The sequence below is a fragment of the Catharus ustulatus genome, chromosome 33, assembly GCF_009819885.2.
Source record: "Catharus ustulatus isolate bCatUst1 chromosome 33, bCatUst1.pri.v2, whole genome shotgun sequence".
In the NCBI taxonomy this organism is placed as follows: Eukaryota; Metazoa; Chordata; class Aves; order Passeriformes; family Turdidae; genus Catharus; species Catharus ustulatus.
The window spans coordinates 1432994-1457625 of record NC_046253.1 but is presented as its reverse complement, the minus strand read 5'-3'; the positions used below and the strand labels follow the sequence as shown (position 1 = coordinate 1457625).

General features: G+C 40.0%; 1 protein-coding gene across 1 annotated transcript; it reads left to right on the top strand.

Annotated features, from left to right (window-relative positions):
• The first annotated feature begins 646 nt into the window (after nucleotides 1-646).
• On the top strand, nucleotides 647-24389 carry DSN1 (DSN1 component of MIS12 kinetochore complex). The gene is made up of 12 exons (XM_033083693.1): nucleotides 647-808; nucleotides 891-936; nucleotides 3225-3518; nucleotides 5051-5124; nucleotides 9127-9199; nucleotides 9855-9942; nucleotides 12433-12492; nucleotides 13533-13604; nucleotides 14004-14143; nucleotides 16189-16275; nucleotides 20545-20674; nucleotides 24386-24389. Exons 1-12 carry the CDS (start codon nucleotides 647-649, stop codon nucleotides 24387-24389), a joined length of 1230 nt encoding a protein of 409 aa, XP_032939584.1.
• The last annotated feature ends 243 nt before the right edge of the window (nucleotides 24390-24632 follow it).

Genomic DNA, 24632 nt, shown 5'->3' with positions numbered 1-24632 from the left:
AGTTGCAAAAAGCCAGTAATATGTCATGCACTTATAACACAGTAAGTGCATAACACGTTGTTGGCTTTTTGCAACTATTAAGATAAATGCTATATGTATAATATTAAAATAGCTTTTCTGTATGAATATAAACTTTTTTCTTTTCCTTTCTTCTAATAGCGGAAGTTCAAAATAAGTTTTTGTGAAATAATATATGCTTAAACAGCCCGAAAATGTGTAATAAAAACCCTACAGCTAACACAACTATCAACACTCGCCGACTGCAAAAGGCCGGGACCCCCACCCAAATTAAAAGATAAGAAGAGGATTAAAACCACAAGCCACGAAACACGCTCTAAAAAGGCGGACCCAAGGAGTGGCCATGCTAAACAGTTCCCACAACTTTTTATTAAACATGAGAGACCATGAATATTCAACAAGTTAATGTGTATTTAAAGAAGCGTTCCCGAAGCAACGGTGTGCTCTTGGCAGCTTACCAAACACCCGGCCGTTTTAACCCTTCGCTTTATGTGTGTCTCCTATTGTCTTTTTATTAAATCTTTCAAATTTTACCAAAACAGCTAAACGCGTTTTTCGCTTACAACAAGGAGCATCGTGAGGGGCGGGAACCGCTGTGAGGGCAGAGCCGCCCCGCGCCTGCGCTGTGATGGCGCCGAAGCCGCAGCGCGCTCCGCGCATGAGCGAGGCTCTGAGGGCAGGAAAGCGGCGGGAAAGCGCCATGGCGGAGATTGGAGCGGGAGCCGGCGGCTCCCCCGGCCCGGCCGCTGCTCCGTCCCCGCGGGGCTCGGCCGGGCCGCAGCAGAACGAGGTGAGCGCCGGAGGGGTTCGGCCCGGCTGGGGGAGCCGCGGGGCGGCCGCGCTTCCAGCCCGGTAATGATTTTTCCCCTCAGCCACAGCCCGGCGGAGCCTGCCCTGAGAGAGGAGGGGCGGCGCCAGGTAAGGGCGGGGAAGGGAATTGCTGCTCTGTGGGGAGGAGTTGGTTGGGCTGTTTGGGGTTTGGGAGATGGGGATGGCTCTCAGATCCCCTCAGTGCTGCTTCCTTCCCCCTCAGCGCTCCTTTTCCCCTCAGCTCTCCTTCCTTCCCCCTCAGCTCTCCTTTCCTTTTCCCCTCAGTGCTCCTTTTCCCCTCAGCTCTCCTTTCCTTTTCCCCTCAGGGCTCCTTTTCCCCTCAGCTCTCCTTTCCTTTTCCCCTCAGGGCTCCTTTTCCCCTCAGCTCTCCTTTCCTTTTCCCCTCAGTGCTCCTTTTCCCTTCAGCTCTCCTTTCCTTTTCCCCTCAGTGCTCCTTTTCCCCTCAGCTCTCCTTTCCTTTTCCCCTCAGTGCTCCTTTTCCCCTCAGCTCTCCTTTCCTTTTCCCCTCAGCGCTCCTTTTCCCCTCAGCACTCCTTTCCCCTCAGCTCTCCTTCCTTCCCCCTCAGTGCTCCTTTCCCGTCAGCTCCCCTTCCTTTTTCCCCTCAGCACTCCTTTCCCCTCAGCTCTCCTTCCTTTCCCTCAGCGCTCCTTTTCCCCCTCAGCGCTGCTTTTCCCTCAGCGCTCCTTTTCCCTCAGCTCTCCTTTCCCTCAAGCGCTCCTTTCCTTTTTCTTTCAGCGCTCCTTTCCCCTCAGCTCTCCTTTCCCCTCAGTGATCCTTTTCCTTCAGCTCTCCTTCCTTTCCCTCAGCGCTCCTTTCCTTCCCCCTCAGCTTTCCTTTCCTTTTCCCCTCAGCGCTCCTTTCCTTTCCCCTCAGCTCTCCTTTCCTTTCCCCTCAGCTCTCCTTTCCCCTCAGCTCTCCTTTCCTTCCCCCTCAGCGCTCCTTTTCCACTCAGCTCTCCTTCCTTCCCCCTCAGCTCTCCTTTCCCCTCAGCTCTCCTTTTCCCTCAGTGCTCCTTCCTTTCCCTCAGCGCCTCCTTTCCCCTCAGCTCTCCTTTCCCCTCAGCTCTCCTTTCCCTCAGCTCTCCTTTCCCCTCAGCGCTCCATTTCCCCTCAGCGCTCCTTCCTTTCCCCCTCAGCTCTCCTTTCCCTCAGCGCTCCTTTCCCCTCAGCTCTTCTTTCCCTCAGCTCTCCTTTCCCCTCAGCGCTCCTTCCCCCTCAGCGCTCCTTTTCCCCTCAGCTCTCCTTCCCCCTCAGCGCTCCTTTCCTTTCCCCTCAGCTCTCCTTCCCCCTCAGCTCTCCTTTCCTTTCCCTCAGCGCTCCATTTCCCCTCAGCTCTCCTTTCCTTTCCCCTCAGCTCTCCTTCAGCCTCAGCTCTCCTTTTCCCTCAGCGCTCCTTTTCCCCTCAGCGCTCCTTTCCCCTCAGCTCTCCATCCCCCTCAGCGCTCCTTTTCCTTTCCCCTCAGCGCTCCTTTTCCCCTCAGCGCTCCTTCCTTTCCCCTCAGCGCTCCTTTCCCCTCAGCACTCCTTTCCTTCCCCTCAGCTCTCCTTCAGCCTCAGCTCTCCTTTCCCCTCAGCTCTCCTTTCCTTTCCCGTCAGCTCTCCTTTCCTTTTCCCCTCAGCGCTCCTTTCCTTTCCCCTCAGCTCTCCTTTCCTTTCCCCTCAGCGCTCCTTTTCCCTCAGCTCTCCTTTCCTTTTCCCTCAGCGCTCCTTTCCCCCTCAGCTCCCCTGTTCCTCCCGCTTAAAATCCAATTTGTGCAAAACACGTTTCACTGTTTTGCTAAAATTTAAAAAGGTTTAATAAAAATTAAAATAAAAAGCAAAGTGTTAAAACGGCCGAGTGTTTGGTAAGCTGCCAAGAGCACACGGTTGTTTTGGGAACGCTTTTTAAAATATACTTTATAATATATTAACCTGTTGTATGTTTTTATGTATAATAAAATTTTTTAGGAACTGTTTAGCATGGCTACATTTTGCGTTTGTTTTTTAAAGCATGCGTGTTTCGTGGCTTGTGGTTTTAATTTTTTTATTATTATTATTTTTTAATTTGGGTGGTGGTTTTGTCTTTTTGCAGTCGGTTAGTGTTGATAATTGTTGTGTTACTTGTAGGGCTCCTATAAAACGTTTACAAGGTGTTATTTTAATTTTTAAAAATCTTACATTTAACTTTTGTTATTAGAAAAAAAGAGCTTATATTTATATAGGAAAGCTATTTTAACGTTATACATACAGTTGCAAAAAACCAACAATAAATATATCACGCATTTAGAACAAAACCATAAAATCACTGTGAAACCCTTGGAAAAAAAAAAACAATTCCCTCTCACAAAATTGTATTTTAACCAACTCGAGAATCACCAAATCTCTTTTCCCCTCAGCTCCCGGCTCTGAGGAGATTTTTCAGCCTCCCAACTCAAAACAAACCCCGAGCTCATCCAGCAGGAAGAAAAAAACCCCGAGTTCATCCAGCAAGAAGAAAAAAACCCCGAGTTCATCCAGCAAGAAGAAAAAACCCCCGAGCAGCAGCGAGAAGGAGCCTCCGGCCAATTCCTTCAGTTTGTCCCCGATTGTCGCCACCCCCGGGGGCCGCCGCCGCTCCTGGCGCCGCTGCAGCCTCAAGGGGAGGCGATCCCGCCGCAAATCGCTGCCCCCCGTGCACCAGGACGTGGCTGGTGAGGGGTTTTTTTTAGGCTGCTTTTAATTAAAATTATTTTTGGGAGCTGCAGGGGGCGCTCTGAGACTCGTGTCAGTGAGGGTTGTGCAGTTTCTGCCTTTTTTTGCCTTGAGTTTTGATCTTTTTTTTCTGTTTTCTCCCTTTAAATGTAGCTTTTGCTCTTTTTTCTACCAGTTTTTTCCCTAAGTGGGAATTTTCCTCTTTATATTTTTCCCCTACATGTGATTTTTCCTGTTTCTTTTCCCATTTTCCCTTATGTGGGACTTTTCCTCTTTCCATTTTTTTCCCCTAAATGTGACTTTTTCTCTTTCTTTCTTTTCCCATTTTTCTCCCTTTAAATGTGGCTTTTTCTCTTTATTTTCCCATTTTTCCCCTTAAATAGTGAATTTTTCCTCTTTCTTTTCCCTCTTTTTTTTCCTAATGTGACTTTTCCTCTTTGTTTTCCTGTTTTCCCCCTTTAAATGTGGCTTTTTCTCTTATTTTTTCCTAAATGTGACTTTTCCTATCTCCATTTTTCCCCTAAATGTGGCTTTTTCTCTTTATTTTCCATTTTTCCCCTTAAATGTGATTTTTTTTCTTTCTTTTCCCCATTTTTCTCCCTTTAAATGTGACTTTTCCTAATTTCCATTTTCCCCTAAATGTGACTTTTCTCTTTACTTTTCCCATTTTTTTTCCTAAGTGGGACTTTTCTTCTTTATATTTTTCCCCCCTAATGTGGCTTTTTCTTTTCCTATTTTCCCTCTATGTGTGGACTTTTCCTATTTCCATTTTTCCCCCTAAATGTGACTTTTCCTCTTTCTTTTCCCCATTTTTCTCCTAAATGTGACTTTTTCTCTTTCCATTTTTCCCCTCTAAATGTGATGTTTTTCTCTTTCTTTTCCCATTTTTTTCCTAAATGTGACTTTTCCTATTTCCATTTTCCCCCTAAATGTGATTTTTTCTCTTCCCATTTTTCCCCTAAATGTGAATTTTCCTCTTTGTTTTTCCATTTTTCCCCTAAATGTGATTTTTCCTCTTTCTTTTCCCATTTTCCCCCCTAAATGTTATTTTTTCTCTTCCTTTTCCCATTTTTTCCCCTTAAATGTGACTTTTCCTCTTTCTTTTCCCTATTTTTCTCTTTAAATGTGATTTTTCCCCTTAATTTTTTCCATGTTTCCTCATTTTTGACCCCTAAATTTAACTTTTTTGTCCTCTTGATCCTTAAATGTGACTTCTCCTCCTCCTATTTCAAATTTTCCCTCTTCTTGTCCCTTAAATGTGATTTTTTTTTCTATTTCCCCCCACTTTTAATCCTTAAATTTGGAATTTTTTCACATTTTCCCCCAATTTTTGATCCCTAAATGTGACTTTTCCTCTTTATTTTCCCAATTCCCCCCTTAAATTCAATTTTTCCTCTTTCCTTTCCCCCATTTTCCTCCTTAAATTTAATTTTTCCTCCTTTTTTTCCTGCTTTTCCCACACCCTTCCCAACCCCCAGCTGATTTTTGGGGAATTTCACCATTTTTAACCTTTTTTTTTTTTTTTTTTTAGAATTGAGCAAATCCATCAGCCTGGAACTCCCTGAAATCCAACGGCTCTCCCTCCTCCTCCTCTCCAGTTTCCAGGTAAATTCACCCAAAATCTTGGAATTCACCCAAAATCCTGGAATTTCCCCCAAATCCTGGAATTTTTTTGGTATTTTCCAGGGATGGAACAACTCCAAAAAATTTTAAATTAAACCAAAATCTTGGATTTTATCCCAAATCCTGGAATTTTTTGGGCATTTCCAGGGATGAAACAGCTCCTAAAAATCTTAAATTAAACCAAAATCTTGGAATTTACCCCAAATCTTGGAATTTTTTTTGGTATTTCCAGTGATGGAACAGCTCCTAAAAATTTTAAATTCACCCAAAATCTTGGAATTGTTTTTGCATTTCCAGGGATGAAACAGCTCTAAAAATTTTAAATTAAACCAAAATTTTGAAATTCACCCAAAATCCTGGAATTTACCCAAATCTTGGAATTTTTTTGGCATTTCCAGGGATGGAACAGCTCCTAAAATTTTAAATTAAACCAAAATCTTGGAATTTACCCCAAATCCTGGAATTTTTTTGGTATTTCCAGGGATGGAACAGCTCCTAAAAATTCTAAATTAAACCAAAATCTTGGGATTCAACCAAAATCTTGGATTTTTTTTTGCATTTCCAGGAATGAAACAGCTCCTAAAAATTTTAAATAAACCAAAATCTTGAATTTTTTTTGGTATTTCCAGGGATGAAACAGCTCTAAAAATCTTAATTAAACCTAAATCTTGGAATTTACCCCAAATCCTGGAATTTTTTTGGCATTTCCAGGGATGAAAACAGCTCCTGAAAATTTAAATTAAACCAAAATTTTGAAATTTACCCCAAATCCTGGAATTTTTTTGGCATTTCCAGGGATGGAACAACTCCTAAAAATTTTAAAATAAACCAAAATCTTGAATTTTTTTTTGGTATTTCCAGGGATGAAACAGCTCTAAAAATCTTAAATTAAACCAAAATCTTGGAATTTACCCCAAAATCTTGGAATTTTTTTGGTATTTCCACGGATGAAACAGCTCCTAAAAATTTTAAATTCACCCAAAATCTTGGAATTTCCCCCAAATCCTGGAATTTTTTTTGCATTTCCAGTGATGAAACAGCTCTAAAAATCTTAAATTAAACCAAAATCTTGGAATTCCACCCCAAATCTGGAATTTTTTTTGCATTTCCATGGATGGAACAGCTCCTAAAAATTTTAAATTAAACCAAAATCTTGAAATTCACCCAAAATCTTGGAATTCACCCAAAATCTTGAATTTTTTGTGGTATTTCCAGGGATGGAACAGCTCCTAAAAATCTTGAATTAAACCAAAATCTTGGAATTTACCCCAAATCCTGGAATTTTTTTGGCATTTCCAGGAATGGAACAGCTCCTAAAAATTTTAAAATAAACCAAAATCTTGAAATTTTTTTGGTATTTCCAGGGATGAAACAGCTCCTAAAAATTTTAAATTAAACCAAAATCTTGGAATTTTTTGGCATTTCCAGGGATGGAACAACTCCAAAAAATTTTAAATTAAACCAAAATCTTGGAATTTACCCCAAATCCTGGAATTTTTTTGGCATTTCCAGGAATGGAACAGCTCCGAAAAATCTTAAATTAAATCAAAATCTTGGAATTTTTTTGGCATTCCAGGAATGAAACAGCTCCTAAAAATTTTAAAATAAACCAAAATCTTGAATTTTTTTTGGTATTTCCAGAGATGAAACAAGCTCTAAAAATCTTAAATTAAACCAAAATCTTGGATTTTATCCCAAATCCTGGAATTTTTTTGGCATTTCCAGGATGAACCAGCTCTAAAAATCTTAAATTAAACCAAAATCTTGGAATTTCTCCCAAATCCTGGAATTTATTTGGCATTTCCAGGATGGAACAGCTCCTAAAAATTTAAATTAAACCAAAATCTTGGAATTCACCCAAAATCTTGGAATTTTTTTGTCATTCCAGGAATGGAACAGCTCTAAAAATCTTAATTAAATCAAAATCTTGGAATTCACCCAAAATCTTGGAATTTTTTTTGTCATTTCCAGGAATGAAACAGCTCCTAAAAATTTTAAAATAAACCAAAATCTTGAATTTTTTTTGGTATTTCCAGGGATGGAACAGCTCCTAAAAATCTTAAATTAAACCAAAATCTTGGAATTCACCCAAAATCCTGGAATTTCCCCCAAATCCTGGAATTTTTTTGGCATTTCCAGGGATGGAACAGCTCCTAAAAATTTAAATTAAACCAAAATCTTGGATTTTACCCCAAATCCTGGAATTTTTTTGGCATTTCCAGGATGAAACAGCTCTAAAAATTTTAAATTAAACCAAAATCTTGGAATTTACCCCAAATCTTGGAATTTTTTTTGCATTTCCAGGGATGAAACAGCTCTAAAAAATCTTAAATTAAACCAAAATCTTGGAATTCACCCAAAATCTTGGAAATTTTTTTGGCATTCCAGGAATGGAACAGCTCCTAAAAATTTTAAATTAAACCAAAATCTTGGATTTTACCCCAAATCTTGGAATTCACCCAAAATCTTGGAATTTTTTGGTCATTCCATGGATGGAAGAGCTCCTAAAAATTTTAAATTAAACCAAAATCTTGGAATTTACCCCAAATCTTGGATTTTTTTTGGCATTTCCAAGGATGGAACAGCTCCTAAAAATTTTAAATTAAACCAAAATTTTGAAATTCACCCAAAATCCTGGAATTCACCAAAAATCTTGGAATTTTTTTGGCTTTTCCAGGGATGGAACAGCTCCTAAAAATTTTAAATTAAACCAAAATTTGAAATTTACCCCAAATCCTGAATTTTTTGGTCATTCCAGTGATGGAACAGCTCCTAAAAATTTTAAATTAAATCAAAATTTTGAAATTCAACCAAAATCTTGGAATTTACCCCAAATCCTGGATTTTTTTTTGTCATTTCCAGGGATGGAACAGCTCCTAAAAATTTTAAATTAAAACCAAAATTTTGAAATTCACCCAAAATCTTGGAATTTTTTTGGCATTTCCAGGGATGAAACAGCTCCTAAAAATTTTAAAATAAACCAAAATATTGGAATTTTTTTGGCATTTCCAGAGCTGGAACAACTCCTAAAAATCTTAAATTAAACCAAAATCTTGGAATTAACCCAAAATCTTGGAATTTTTTTGGCATTTCCAGAGATGGAACAGCTCCTAAAAATCTTAAATTAAACCAAAATCTTGGAATTCATCCAAAATCTTGGAATTTATTTGGTATTTCCAGTGATGAAACAGCTCCTAAAAATCTTAAATTAAACCAAAATCTTGGGATTTTTTTGTCATTTCCAAGGATGGAACAGCTCCAAAAAATTTTAAATTAAACCAAAATCTTGGATTTTATCCCAAATCCTGGAATTTTTTGGCATTTCCAGGATGAAACAGCTCCTAAAAATCTTAAATTAAACCAAAATTTTGAAATTCACCCAAAATCTTGGAATTTACCCCAAATCTTGGAATTTTTTTGGCATTTCCAGGGATGAAACAGCTCCTAAAAATTTTAAATTAAACCAAAATTTTGAAATTCACACCAAAATCTTGGAATTTCCCCCAAATCCTGGAATTTTTTTGTCATTTCCAGGGATGGAACAGCTCCTGAAAATCTTAAATTAAACCAAAATCTTGGAATTTACCCCAAATCTTGGAATTTTTTTGTCATTCCAGGGATGAAACAGCTCTAAAAATTTAAATTAAACCAAAATCTTGGAATTTACCCCAAATCCTGGAATTTTTTGGCATTTCCAGGAATGAAACAGCTCCTAAAATTTTAAAATTCACCAAAATCCTGGAATTTCCCCCCCAAAAATTTCATTTCCCTGACTCCTCAAACACAAAAAGAATTTTGGGCTCCTTTTCCCTCCCAAATCTTTGTTTTAAACCCCAGAAAATCAGAATAAAAACCAAAATTTTCCCGGTTTTTGTTGGATAATTCTCATTTTTTCCCATTTTTTGGTTGGATAATTCCCATTTTTTGTTGGATAATTCCCATTTTTTCCATTTTTTGTTGGATTTTTCCCATTTTTTCCCTCAGTTTTCAGCCCAGAAGTTGAAGCAGGTCCTGGAGGAATCTGAAGGATTCGACCCTGAGGCTTTTGCTGCCAAAGGTGAGGATTGAAATTTCCAAAATTCCCCAAATTTGGGATTTTTTTTCCCCTCAAAAATCCCAAATTTCCAAATTTTCAAAGAGGTTGAGACCTCAAAAATTGGGGAATTAATTAAGAATTAATTGATAATTAATTTTAGGGTGATCAAAAAAAGTCCTGAAGGATTTTTGGGTCTTCCTGATTCCTCCCAAAATTGTGAAATTTGGGGTTTTTTTTTTTTAAAAATCAGGAAAATGACCTGAAATGGAGGAGCTAAATCCCATTAAAAATGGAATTAATTAATAGTTAATTAATAATTATTTGTGGGATGATAAAAAAGGATTCTGAGGAATTCCTGGATGTTCCTGATACTCAAAAAAAAATCAGGAATTTGGGTTAAAAAAATGGGAAAAAATTGAATTAATCAATAATTAACCAATAATTTTTTAATTATCAACAAATAATTAACTGATGAAGGATGAAAAAAAAAATTCCTGAGGGATTCCTGGATGTTCCTGAACCTTCAAAAATTTGGGAATTTGGGTAAAAATAATCAGAAAAAATGACAAAAAATCTTTAAATTCCACCAAAAAAAAAAAAATTAATTAATAATTAGTAATTAATTAAGTCCAGGGTGGTTTTTAATCTCATTTTTTTTTCTCTTTTTTTTCTCCAGTCCAGGTGAGCTCTGAGGAATTCCAGAGGTTGCTCCAGAGGCTGCTCCAGGATGGGACCCTTGGGAATTGCCTGGAGCAACCCCCAGGGTGAGAATTTGGGGTAAAAAAAAAAACCAAAATTGGGAAATTCCAACTTGGGAGGGGCCAAAATCCACAAAAATAAAAAAAAAATTTGGAATTTTCAGCCTGGGAGAGGCCAAAATCCACAAAAATAAAAAAAAAAATTGAGAATTTCAGCCTGGGAGGGGCCAAAATCCACAAAAATCACAAAAAAATTTGGAATTTTCAGGATAGGAAGGGCCAAAATGCACAAAAATAAAAAAAAATTTGGAATTTCCAGAATAGGAGGGGCCAAAATCCACAAAAATAAAAAAAAAAAATTGGAATTTTCAGCCTGGGAGGGGCCAAACTCCACAAAAATAAAAAAAAAATTTGGAATTTTCACCTTGGGAGGGGCCAAAATCCACAAAAATCTTTTAAAAAATTGGATTTGGGGGAATTTGAGGTTGTTCCAACCTTGAAAATTTTGAATTTTTTGGATTTTAATGCCCTGGAAGTGCCCAAAAAAATCCAAGATTTTGGGTTAATTCCAGGATTTTGGGGTTAATTCCAGGGATTTTAGGTCAATTTTGGGGATTTCCATCCATGGAAATCACCAAAAATTCCAGAATTTTTTAATTCCAGAATTTTCTTAATTTGTCACGTGGGAATTTTTGGGAATTTTGGCAGGAATTGCCCCAAAATTTGGGAATTAAAAAAAATTTTCACTGGATTTGCCCAAAATTTTGATTTTTTTGGATTTTCACTGGATTTGCCCCAAAATTTGGGATTTTTTTGGGATTTTCACTGAATTTGCCCCAAAATTTGGGATTTTTTTTGGGATTTTCACTGGAATTGCCCAAAATTTGGGAATAAAAAAAAATTTTCATTGGATTTGCCCCAAAAATTGGGATTTTTTTTGGGATTTTCACTGGAATTGCCCCAAAATTTGGGAATTAAAAAAAAATTTTTCACTGGATTTGCCCCAAAATTTGGGAATTAAAAAAAAATTTTTCATTGAATTTGCCCCAAAATTTGGATTTTTTTTTAGATTTTTCACTGGAATTGCCACCAAAATTTGGGAATTTAAAAAAAATTTCATTGGATTTGCCCCAAAATTTTGAATTGTTTTTTTGGATTTTCACTGAATTTGCCCCAAAATTTTGGATTTTTTTGGGGGATTTTCACTGGAATTGCCCCCAAAATTTTGGAGTTTTTTTTTGGATTTTCACTGAATTTGCCCCAAAAATTTGGGATTTTTTTGGGGATTTTCACTGGACTTGCCCCAAAATTTGGGAATTTAAAAAAAATTTCATTGGATTTCCCCCAAAATTTTGGATTGTTTTTTGGATTTTCACTGAAATTGCTAAAAAATTTGGGATTTGTTTTGGAGATTTTCACTGGAATTGCCCCAAAATTTGGGATTTTTTTTGTAATTTTCATTGGATTTGCCCCAAAATTTGGGATTTTTTTTTTATTTTCACTGGATTTGCCCAAAATTTGGGATTTTTTTTGGATTTTCACTGGAATTGCCCCAAAATTTGGGAATTAAAAAAAAAAATTTCATTGGATTTGCCCCAAAATTTTGGATTTTTTTGGAGATTTTCACTGGATTTGCCCAAAATTTGGGATTTTTTTTGTAATTTCATTGGATTTGCCCAAAAATTTTGGATTTTTGGGGGAATTTTCACTGGATTTTGCCCCAAAATTTGGATTTTTTTTTTAGATTTTCACTGGATTTGCCCCAAAATTTGGGATTTTTTTGGATTTTCACTGGATTTGCCCCAAAATTTTGGATTTTTGGGGGGATTTTCACTGGATTTGCCAAAAAAATTGGGATTTTTTTGGAGATTTTCACTGGAATTGCCCCAAAATTTGGGAATTAAAAAAAAATTTCATTGGATTTGCCCCAAAAATTGGGATTTTTTTTTGGGATTTTCATTGGATTTGCCCCAAAATTTTGGATTTTTTTGGAGATTTTCACTGGATTTGCCCAAAATTTGGGATTTTTTTTGTAATTTTCACTGAATTTGCTCAAAAATTTTTGGATTTTTTTGGAGATTTTCATTGGATTTGCCCCAAAAATTGGGATTTTTTTGGGGATTTTCACTGGATTTGCCCAAAATTTGGGATTTTTGGGGGGATTTTCACTGGAATTGCCGCAAAATTTGGGAATTTAAAAAAAAATTTCATTGGATTTGCCCCAAAAATTGGGATTTTTGGGGGATTTTCACTGAATTTGCCCCAAAATTTGGGATTTTTGGGGGATTTTCATTGGATTTGCCCAAAATTTTGGATTTTTTTGGAGATTTTCACTGAATTTGCCCCAAAATTTGGGATTTTTTTGGATTTTCACTGGATTTGCCCCAAAATTTGGGATTTTTTTTTGTAATTTTCCACTGGATTTGCCAAAAAAAAATGGGAATTTTTTTTTATTTTCACTGGATTTGCCCAAAATTTGGGATTTTTTTTTGGATTTTCACTGAATTTGTCCCCAAATTTGAGGATTTTTGGTGAATTTGGATCCTTTTCCTGCAGGGATTGCCTGGATCCGGCCCTGGAGGAATCTGTGGCTCAGGTGAAGCTGCTCATGGCCAGGTGAGCACACCTGGGGACACCTGGGGACACCTGGGACACACCTGGGACACCTGGGGACACCTGGGGACACCTGGTGGACACCTGGGGACAGCAAAAACACACCTGGGACACACCTGGAGTGGGGAGGTGACACCAGGGACACACCTGGGGGGACCTGGGACAAATCTGGGGACACCTGGGGGGATCTGGAGACATCTGGGACACGCCTGGGGACATCAAACACAACTGAGACACACCTGGGACACACCTGGAGTGGGGATGTCACACCTGGGACACATCTGGGACACACCTGGAGTGGGGAGGTGACATCTGGGACACACCTGGGGACATCAAAACACACCTGGGACACACCTGGGGACACCTGGGGACAGCAAAACACACCTGGCACACACCTGGGGGGACCTGGGACAAATCTGGGGACACCTGGGCACATTTGGAGAGTGGGAGGGACACCTGGAGACACCTGGGGACACACCTGGGGGGACCTGGGACACACCTGGGGACATCAAAGCACACCTGGGACACACCTGGGGACACCTGGGCCACACCCTGAGGACATCAAAACACACCTGAGGTACATCTGGGACACACCTGGAGTGGGGAGGTGACATCTGGACAAATTTGGGGACACCTGGGACACACCTGGAGTGGGGAGGTGACACCTGGGGACATCAAAACACACCTGGGACAAATCTGGGGACACCTGGGGGGATCTGGAAACATCTGGGACACACCTGGGGACACCTGGAGATACCTGGGGACACACCTGGAGTGGGGAGGTGACATCTGGGACACAGCTGGGGACATCAAAACACACCTGAGGCACACCTGGGACACACCTGGGACACACCTGGGGACACCTGGGGACACCTGGGACAAATCTGGGGACACCTGGGGGGGATCTGGAGACATCTGGGACACACCTGGAGAACAGAGGGGACATCTGGACAGAGATGGAGCACACCTGGGGACACCTGAGCCTCACTGTCCCCCCCCTGTCCCCTCACCTGTCCCCCCCTGTCCCCCCCTGTCCCCCCCAGTTTCTCTGGGGAGCTCCAGGCCTGGGATCAGCTCCTGCAGCAGCACCTGCAGCACTCCCAGGAGGCCTCCAGGTGAGAATGTCCCCAAATTCCCACCTGGATTCCCAAATTCCCCCCAAAATTCCCAAATTCCCCCCCAAAATTCCCAAATTCCCACCCAAAATTCCCAAATTCCCCCAAAATTCCCAAATTCCCCCCAAATTCCCAAATTCCCACCTGGATTCCCAAATTCCCACCCAAAATCCCAATCCCCCCAAAATCCCCAAATTCTCCCCCCAAAATTCCCAAATTCTCACCAACATTCCCAATTCCCACCTGCAATCCCCAAATTCCCCCCCAAAATCCCCAAATTCTCACCCAAAATTCCCCCCCAAAATCCCCAAATTCTCGCCCAAAATTCTCCCCTACAATTCCTAAAATCCCCCAAAATTCCCAAATTCCCCCCAAATTCCCATTTTTTTCCCCTCCCAGGACCCTGGAGCAGCTCCGGGCTGGGCTCCCCCCCCTGGGCCCCTCCCCGATCCCCAAATCCCAAATTGTGGGATTCCAAACCCGACTACGGAGAGATCCTGGCCCAGCAGGGGCAGGTGCTGCAGTCCCTGAGGCTGCTGGTGAGGAGGTTCTGGGGATAAAAATCGAGGATTTGGGGTTTTGGGGATTTTTGGGAATTTTTTGGGATTTTTTTGGGGTTTTTTTGGGTTTTTTGGGGAATTTTTTGGGATTTTTTTTAATTTTTTTGGGTTTTTGGGGGGTTTTTGGGGATTTTTTGGGAGATTTTTGGAGCTTTTTTTGATTTTTAGGAATTTTTTAGGGGATTTTTTTTATTTTTTGGGGGGTTTTTTCAGGAATTTTTGGGGATTTTTAAAAATTTTTTGGGTTTTTTTAAAATTTTTTTGGGGATTTTGGGGGCTCTTGGGGTGATTTTTTGGGGGATTTTTGGGGGGGTTTTGGCAATTTTTGGGAATTTTTGGGGGATTTTTTAAATTTTTTGGGCTTTCTTGGGGGGACTGGGATTTTTTGGGGGATTTTTTTGGGATTTTTTCAGGGATTTTTGGGATTTTTTGGGGGATTTTTTGGGGATTTTTGAGGGATTTTTGGGAAAATTTTGGATTTTTGGGGATTTTTTAGGGGGATTTTGGGGAATTTTTTGAGGAATTATTGGGATTTTTTTAAATTTTTGGGAATTTTTTGGGATTATTTTTTAGGGATTTATTTTTTTGGGGGGGGAATTTTTTTGGAATTTTTGGGGGATTTTTGCAATCCCTGCGGCTGCTGGTGAGGAGTTCTGGGGATAAAAATCGAGGATTTGGGATTTTGGAGATTTGGGGAATTTTTGGGGATTTTCTTGGCAATTTTTTGGGATTTTTTTGAATTTTTTTGGGGGGGTTTGGGGGGATTTTTGGGGTTTTTTTGGGATGTTTTTTTAATTTTTGGGAATTTTTGGGGGATTTTTTCAGGGTTTTTTTGGGAGTTTTTTTGGGGTTTTTTTAGGGGGGTTTGGGGATTTTTTTTTTTGATTTTTTGGTAATTTTGGGGATTTTTTTTAGGGATTTTGGGGAATTTTTGGGGGATTTTTTTTGGGTTTTTTTAATTTTGGGGGATTTTTTTATTTTTGGGGGATTTTGGACATTTTTGGGAGATTTTGGGGAGATTTTTGGATTTTTTTTTTATTTTTTGGGAATTTTTTTAATTTTTGTGGTTTTTTGGGGGATTTTTTTGGGGGGTTTGGGGATTTTTGGGGATTTTTTTGGGAATTTTTTGGGGGGGTTTTAGGAATTTTTTTGGGTTTTTTTGGGAATTTTTGGGTAATTTTTGGGAGATTTTTGCAATCCCTACAGCTGCTGGTGAGGAGTTCTAGGGGAAAAAATTGGGGATTTGGGATTTTGGGGTTTTTGGGAATTTTTTTGGGGATTTTTTGGGGGATTATTGGGGAATTTTTGGGATTTTTTTGGGGATTTTTGGAATTTTTTGGAGATTTTTTTTTTTTAGGAATTTTGAGGGGATTTTTTTTTAATTTTTGGGGATTTTTTGGGGGATTTTTGGGGGATTTTGAGGATTTTTGGGGTTTTTTGGCAATTTTGGGGAATTTTTTGGGATTTTTTATTTTTTGGGGGAATTTTGGGGGTTTTTTTTTTTAATTTTTTTGGCTTTTTTTGGGGGGTTTGGGATTTTTTTGGGGATTTTTGAGGGATTTTTGGAGGATTTTTTGGGGATTTTTGGGAATTTTGGAGGGATTTTGGGGGGGTTTTTGGGAATTTTGGAGGGTTTTTTGGGAAATTTTTTTTTTTTATTTTGGGGGATTTTTGGGGGGATTTTTTAGGAATTTTTTTTTATTTTTGGGGATTTTTAGGGAATTTTTTGGGCTGTTTAATTCGGATTTTTGGGATATTTTGGAGATGTTTAATGAGGATATTTTGAGGTGTTTAATGAGGATTTTTGGGAGGTTTTAAATGAGGATTTTTAGGATATTTTGAGGTGTTTAATGAGGATTTTTTGGGGCTATTTGGGATATTTTTTGGATTTTTTTGGGCTGTTTATTGAGGAATTTTGGGGTGTTTTTGGATGTTTAATGAGGACATTTTGGGGATATTTTTGGGGTGTTTAATGAGTATTTTAGGATATTTTTTGGGTGTTTAATGATTATTTTCTCTCCCAGGTGGACGGGGCCCGTCAGGCCGGGGCGCTGGCGCTGGAGCTGCACCGGGAGAGCCGGATTTCCTCAGGGAGCTCTCGGGGCACATGGGTCAGGAAATAACCCAAAAATACCCAAAAATTACCCCAAAAAACCTCCCCAGATACCCAAAAAATCCTCATAAAATCACCCCAAAATTCCCACAAAATACCCCCAAAAAAACTCCCAAAATCATCCCAAAATTCCTGCCAAAATTCCCACAAAATACCCCCAAAATACCCCCAAAATCCTCCCAAAATTCCCTCAAAGTCTCCCCCAATTTTTCCCAAAATTCTCCAAGAATTTCCCCAAAAATCCCCCAAAATCCTCCCAAGATTTCCCCGAAATTCCCCAAAAATCTCCCAAAAAATTCCCCAAATTCCCACAAAATCTCCACAAAATCCTCCCCAAAAATTCCCCAAAATCCCCTCCAAATTTTCCCAAAATCTCCTCAAAATCTTCCCAAAATTCCCAAAAATTCCCCCAAAAATCCTCCACAAAATCCCCCAAAAATTTCCCAAAATTTTCCTAAAATTCCCCAAAAATCTCCCAAAAAAAATCCCCAAATTCCCCCCAAATCCTCCAAAAATCTCCTAAAAATTTCCAAAATTCCCCCCAAAATTTCCCCAAAATTCCACCAAAAAATCCCCCAAAATCCCCCCAAATTTTCCCAAAATCTCCTCAAAATCTTCCCAAAATTCCCCCAAAATCCTCACAATAATCCCCAAAATTCCCTTAAAATCCTCCCAAAAATCTCCCAAAAATTTCCAAATTTCCCCCAAAATCTCCCCAAAAATTTCCAAAATTCCCCAAAATTCCCCCAAAAAATTCCAAAATTCCTCCAAAATCCTCACAAAAATCCCCCAAAATCCCCCACAAACATTTTCCTAAAATCTTCCCAAAATTCCCCAAAAATCCTCCAAAAATCTCCCAAAAATTTCCAAAATTCCCTCAAAAATCTCTCTAAAATTCCCCAAATTTTTCCCAAAATTCCCCCAAAATTCTCACAAAAATCCCCCAAAAATTTCCCGAAATCCTCTAAAATCTCCCAAAAAAAATTCCAAAATTTCCCCAAAATTCCCCCAAAATCCCCCAAATTTTCCCAAAATCTCCTCAAAATCTTCCCAAAATTCCCAAAAATTCCCCCAAAAATCCTCCCCAAAATCCCCCAAAAATTTCCCAAAAATTTCCAAAAATTCCCCCAAAAATTTCCCAAATTTTTCCCCAAATCCTCCAAAATTTTTCCCAAAATCTCCCCAAATTTTTCCCAAATTCCCCCAAAATCTCCCCAAAATTCCCCCAAAATCCTCGTGATAATCCCCCAAAATTCCCTTAAAATCCTCCAAAAATCTCCCCAAAAATTTCCAAAATTCCCCCAAAATCTCCCCAAAAATCTCTCCAAATAAAATCCCCCAAAATTCCCCCCAAAATCCTCCAAAAATCTCCTAAAATTTTCCAAAATTCCCTCAAAAATTTCCAAAATTCCTCCAAAAATCCCCCAAAATCTCCCCAAATTTTCCCAAAATTTTCCCAAAAATCTCCCCAAAAAAATCCCAAAATTCCCCCAAAATCCTCCAAAAATCTCCCAAAAAATTCCCAAAATTCCCAAAAAAATTTTCCTAAAATTCCTCCAAAAATCCCCCAAAATCCCCTCCAAATTTTCCCAAAATCTCCTCAAAATCTTCCCAAAAATTTCCAAAAAATCCTCCCCAAAATCCCCCAAAAATTTCCAAAAAATTTCCAAAATTCCCCCAAACTTTTCCCAAAATCCTCCAAAAATTTTCCCAAAATTTTCCCAAAATTCCCCCCAAATCCTCCAAAAATCTCCCAAAAATTTTCCAAAATTCCCTCAAAAATTTCCAAAATTCCTCCCAAAATCCCCCAAATTTTCCCAAAATCTCCTCAAAATCTTCCCAAAATTCCCCCAAAATCCTCTCAATAATCCCCCAAAATTCCCTTAAAATCCTCCAAAAATCTCCCCAAAAATTTCCAAAATTCCCGAAAATCTCCCCAAATTTTTCCCAAAATTTTCCAGAAATCCTCCAAAAATCTTCCCAACATTCCCAAAAATTCCCCCAAAAATCCTCCCCAAAATCCCCCAAATTTTTCCCAAAATTCCCCCAAAATTCCCCCAAAATTCTCACAAAAATCCCCCAAAATTCCCCACAAAATTTTCCTAAAATCTTCCCCAAATCCCCCCAATATCTTCCAAAATTCTCCAAAAATTTCCTCAAAATTTTCGAAAATTCCCCCAAAATTCTCCAAAAATCTCCCAAAAAATTTCCAAAATTCCCCCCAGGATTTCCCAAAATTCCTCCAAAAATCCCCCAAAATGCCCTCCAAATTTTCCCAAAATCTTCTCAAAATTCCCCCAAAATTCCTCACAATAATCCCCCCAAAATTCCCTTAAAATCCTCCAAAAATCTCCCAAAAATTTCCCAAAATTCCCCCAAAATCTCCCCAAATTTTTCCCAAATTTCTCCAAAATCCCCCCAAAATTCTCACAAAAATCCCCCAAAAATGTCCCGAAATCCTCCAAAAATCTCCCAAAAAATTTCCAAAATTCCCCCCGAAATTTCCCAAAAATTCCTCCAAAAATCCCCAAAAATTCCCCAAAATCTTCCCAAAATCCCCCAAAATTTTCCCCAAATCCTCCAAAATTTTCCCAAAATTTCCCCAAATTTTCCAAAATTTCCCCAAATTTTCCCAAAAATTTCCAAAATCCTGCCAAAATTTTCTCAAAATCCTCCCAAAATCTCCCCAAAATTTTCCAAAAATCCCCCCAAAAAAATCCCAAAATTCCCCCAAATCCTCACAAAAATCCCCCAATATCCCCACAACATTTTCCTAAAATCTTCCCAAAATTCCCCAAAATCTTACAAAAATCTCCCAAAATTTCCAAAATTCCCCCAAAAATCTTCCAAAAAATTCCCAAAAATCCCCCAAAAATTCCCCAAAAAAATTTTCCTAAAATCTTCCCCAATCCCCCCAATATCTTCCCAAAATTCTCCAAAAATTTCCTCAAAATTTTCAAAAATTCCCCCCAAAATCCTCAAAAAATCTCACAAAAAATTCCCAAAATTCCCCCCAAAAATATCCCCAAAATTCCTCCAAAAATGCCCCAAAATTCCCCCAAAATCCCCCCAAAATCTCCTCAAAATCTTCCCAAAATTCCCAAAAATTTCCCCCAAAATCCCCCAAAAATTTCCCAAAATTTCCAAAAATTCCCCCAAAAATTTCCCAAAATTTTCCCAAAATCCTCCAAAAATTTTCCCAAAATCTCCCCAAATTTTTCCCAAATTCCCCCAAAAATCTCCCCAAAATTCCCCCAAAATCCCTCACAATAATCCCCCAAAATTCCCTTAAAATCCTCCAAAAATCTCCCAAAAAATTTCCAAAATTCCCCCAAAATCTCCCCAAATTTTTCCCAAAATTTCTCCAAAATCCCCCCAAAATTCTCACAAAAAATCCCCCAAAAATTTCCCGAAATCCTCTAAAATCTCCCAAAAAAATTTCCAAAATTCCCCCAAAATTTCCCAAAAATTCTTCCAAAAATCCCCCAAAAATTTCCCCAAAAATCTTCCCAAAATCCCCCCAAAATTTTGCCAAAATTCTCCAAAAATTTTCCCAAAATCTCCCCAAATTTTTCCCAAAATTTCCAAAATCCTCCCAAAATTTTCTCAAAATCCTCCCAAAATCTCCCCAAAATTTTCCAAAAATCCCCCCAAAAAACTTCTAAAAATCCCCCAAAATCCCTCACAAAATTTTCCCTAAAATCCCCCCAAAATTCCCCAAAAATCTTACAAAAATCTCCCAAAAATTTCCAAAATTCCTCCAAAAATCTCCCAAAAAATCCCCCAAAATCTCCCAAAATTTTCCCAAAATCCTCCAAAAATCTCCCAAAATTTCCAAAAATTTCCCCAAAATCCCCCAAAATTTTGCCAAAATCCTCCAAAAATTTTCCCAAAATCTCCCCAAATTTTCCCAAAATTTTCCCAAAAATCTCCCCAAAAAAATCCCAAAATTCCCCCAAAATCCTCAAAAAATCTCCCAAAAATTTACAAAATTTCCCCAAAATTCCCCCAAAATCCCCCAAATTTTCCCAAAATCTCCTCAAAATCTTCCCAAAATTCCCAAAAATTCCCCCAAAAATCCTCCCCAAAATCCCCCAAAATTTTCTCAAAATTCCCCCAAAATTTTCCCAAATTTCCCCAAAATCCTCCAAAACCTTTCCCAAAAAATCCCCCAAAATCTCCCAAAATCTCCCAAAAATTTCCAAAATTCCCCCAAATTTTCCCAGCCTCTGAGGTTTTTGTGTTCAATTCAGGATTTTTCTCCCAGCCTCCAGAACGTTCCGGAAGCTGCCGAGTTCCCCCGCGCGGCGCCTGCTGGAGAGGAAACGGCGCCGGGAGCCGGAGCCCGGGCGGGGAATAAAAACCCAAATTCCAAACACCCACACCTGGGAGATTGGGTTTGTTTGGGGAATTTTGGGGATTTTTTTGGGATTTTGTTTTTTAATATTTTGGGATTTTTTTTTGGAATTTTTGGGGATTTTTTGGGGATTTTTTGGGATTTTTTTTGGGGATTTTTTTTTGAATTTTTTGGGGGTTTTTGGGATTTTTTTGGGGTTATTTTGGAATTTTGGGGTTTTTTTGGGATTTTTTTTGAATTTTTTGGGGGATTTTTTTGGGGATTTTTTTGGGGATTTTTTTGGGGATTTTTTTGGGGATTTTTTTGGGGGAATTTTTGGGATTTTGGGGGATTTTTTTGGAATTTGTTGAGGTTTTTTAGGGAATTTTTGGGGATTTTATGGAGGTTTTTTGGGGTTTTTTTTGGGATTTTTTGGGATTTTTTTTTATTTTTTGGGGATTTTTTTGGAATTTTTGGGGGTATTTTGAAATTTTTTTTTAAATTTTTGGGGGTTTTTTTGGGATTTTTGGGAGGGGGGTTGGGATTTTTTTTGGGGTTATTTTGGAATTTGGGGGTTTTTTTGGAATTTTTTGGGGGTTTTTTTTGGATTATTTTGGATTTTTTGGAGATTTTTTTTGGAATTTTTTGAGGTTTTTTAGGGAATTTTTGGGGATTTCTAAGGGGGTTTTTTGAGGGTTTTGGGGAATTTTTTGGGGGGTTTTTTGGATTTTTTTGGGGGTTTTGGGATTTTTTGGGATTTTTTTTGGGGATTTTTTTTAATTTTTGGGGTTATTTTGGAATTTTTGGGAGTTTTTTGGTAATTTTTTTTAATTTTTGGGGGTTTTTTGGGGTTTTTTTGGGGGTTTTTTTGGGTTATTTTGGGGGTTTTTTGGGGAGTTTTTTTGGGATTTTTTGGGGGTTATTTTGGGAATTTTTGGGGATTTTTTTGGGATTTTTTGGGGGTTTTTTTGGAATTTTTGAGGGTTTTTGGGGATTTTTGGGATTTTTTGGATTTTTTGGGGGATTTTTTGAGGTTTTTTAGGAATTTTTTTGGGATTTTTTTTTTATTTTTTGGGATTTTTTGGGGGATTTTTTTTGGAGTTTGTTTTTGTATTTTTTGCGGTTATTTTGGAATTTTTGGGATTTTTGGGATTTTTTTTGGGTTTTTCGGGATTTTTTTGGGTTTTTTTTTTAATTTTTTGGGATTTTTTTGGGATTTTTTTTAGGGTTTTTTGGGATTTTTTTGGGATTTTTGGGGATTTTTTTGGGATTTTTTTTTTTTAATTTTTTGGGGTTTTTTGGGGATTTTTTTTGTTAATTTTTGGGGGTTTTTTGGAATTTTTTGGGTTCTTTTGGAATTTTTTGGGATTTTTTTTGGAATTTTTGGGGGGTTATTTGGGGTTTTTTTGGGATTTTTTTGGGATTTTTTGAATTTTTTGGGGTTTTTTGGGAATCTTTTAGGGTTTTTTGGGATTTTTTGGGGGTTTTTTTGGGGTTATTTTGGAATTTTTTGGGTTTTTTTGGGATTTTTTTGGGGGTTTTTAGGGTTTTTGGGGGGGGTTTTTGGAATTTTTTGGAATTTTTTGGGTTCTTTTAGGGAAGTTTGAGGGGGTTTTTTTTGTTTTTTAGGATTTTTGGGGAGGGAGGTTTGGGGTCTTTGGGTTTGGGGGAATTTTTAGGGGGTTTTTTGGGGATTTTTTTGGGATTTTTTTGGGATTTTTTGGGATTTTTTGGGATTTTTTTTTGGAATTTTGGGGTTTTTGGGGGCATTTTTGGGGATTTTTTGGAATTTTATGAGGATTTTTGAGGGGGGTTTTTTGAATTTTGGGGATTTTAAGTGTTATTTTGGAATTTTTGGGAAGGTTTTTGGGGTTTTTTGGGGTATTTCTTTGGGGATTTTTTGGGGTTTTTTGGGATATTTTTGGAATTTTTGGGGGGATTTTCAGGAATTTTTAGGGGGGATTTTGGGGGGTTTGGGGGATTTTTTTGAAATTTTTTGGAATTTTTTGAATTTGTTGGGGGCTTTTTGGGGAATTTTTGGGGGGGTTTTTTTAGGGATTTTGGTGGGGGGTTGGGATTTTTTGGAGTTTTTGGGAATTTTTTGGAATTCTGGGGGGGGTTTGTTTAGGAGTTTTGAGGGATTTTTGGGGAATGTTTAGGATTTTTTTAATATTTTGGGGTTTTTTGGGAGGTTTTGTAGGGATTTTTGGGAAGTTTTAGGGGGATTTTTCTTTAATTTTTTGGGATTTTTGAGGGGACTTTTGGGGATTTTTAAGGTGTTTTTTTTTAATTTTGGGGGATTTTTGGAATTTTTTCCATTTTTTAATAGAATTTTTGGTTTGGGTGTTTTATTTTTTTTGGGGGGCAACATCTGGAACAGGGAACTGGAATTATGGGAGGGGCCCTCAACATCTGGATGGGGACCCCAACATCTGGAATTGACTCGAACATCTGGGGAAGGATCCTGGAGGGGGGGGGGGAGGACCCCCAACATCTGGATGGGAAGGCAAAGGTCAGGATGGAGCCCCCAACATCTGGAATGGACTCCAACATCTGGAACAGGGAACTGGAAATGTGGAGCCCCAACATCTGGATGGGGACCCCAACATCTGGGGGAGGACCCTGAGGGGGTGATGGGGACCCTCCCAACATCTGGATGGGAAGGCAAAGGTCAGGGTGGGGGTCCCAACATCTGGAATGGGCCCAACATCTGGAACAGGGAACTGGAAATGTGGGGGCCAACATCTGGATGGGGACCCCAAAGTCAGGGTGGGGGGGACCCCAACATCTGGATGGGGACCCAACATCTGGGGAAGGACCCTGGGGGGGGCTGATGGGACCCTCCCAACATCTGGATGGGAAAACAAAGGTCAGGGTGGAGCCCCCAACATCTGGACAGGGATCCTAAAGTTGGGATTGGGGACCCCAACATCTGGAACAGGGAACTGGAAATGTGGAGCCCCAACATCTGGATGGGGACCCCAACATCTGGGGAAGGACCCTGGGGGGGGTGATGGGGATCCCCCCCCCCCAACATCTGGATGGGAAGACAAAGGTCAGAATGGAGACCCCAACATCTGGAATGGGGATTTTGGAATGGGGGGAGGGACACCTCCACATCTGGATGAGGACCTCAACATCTGGAATGGACCCCAACATCTGGAATGGACCCCAAAATGTGGGATAGGACCCTGTGGGGGTGATGGGACCCCCCCAAAACATCTGGATTTGGATGGGGGGGGGGCACTGAAATTCGTGTGAGGACCCCAACATCTGGATGGCGCCCCCAACATCTGGATGAGGGGCCTGGCCCAGCGAGGGAGGGACCCCCCCCCACAATAAAAACATCTGGACCAGGCTCCAGCGCGGGGGGAGGGGGAGGGGCAGCCCCTCCCCCCCTTCAACATCTGGATTCCCCCCTCCCCAACATCTGGCCAAATAAATTCCGGGGAGAGAAAAAAGAGGGGGAGGGCTTTTTGTTGTGGTGGGGGGAGGGGAAATTGGGGGGTGGGGGTGGGGGAGGGGCGGGAATTTGGGGTGGGGGAGGGGCGGCTCCCAAATTCCCACCCCTCCCCCCCCCTCGGGTTCGTTTTAAGGCCTCTTAAGAGGCCCGGAGGCCGCGGATTAACAAAGGGGGGGTGGGGGGAGGGGCGGGGGGCGCTGCCCCTCCCCCACCTTCCCCTCCCTCCCCTCCCCTCCCCCAGCCCGGGCGCGCCCCGCCCGCCCCTCCCCCACTCCCAGTTTAACCAGCCCGCCCCTCCCCCACTCCCAGTTGAACCAGTCGGACCGGCCGGGCTGGGAATGGGAATGGGAACGGCCACAGCCCCTCCCCCACCCACACCGCCATGTCCCCAAAGTGTCGCCGCGGTGGCACCCGCGGTGTCCCCAAGTCCCTTCTGTGTCCCTTCTGTGTCCCTCGGTGTCCCCAAGTCCCCATGGTGTCCCCTCCATGTCCTCACAGTGCCACCCCTTGGTGTCCCCAAGTCCCCTTTGTGTCCCTCAGTGTCCCCAAGTCTCCG

Bases quoted from the DNA above. Each gene is read 5' to 3' on its own strand.
- DSN1 (XM_033083693.1), top strand. From the start codon at position 647: ATGGCGCCGAAGCCGCAGCGCGCTCCGCGCATGAGCGAGGCTCTGAGG. The intron at 9,200-9,854 runs GTGAGGATTGAA...TTTTTTCTCCAG, and splicing joins TGAGGCTTTTGCTGCCAAAG to TCCAGGTGAGCTCTGAGGAA. The intron at 13,605-14,003 runs GTGAGAATGTCC...TTCCCCTCCCAG, and splicing joins CACTCCCAGGAGGCCTCCAG to GACCCTGGAGCAGCTCCGGG.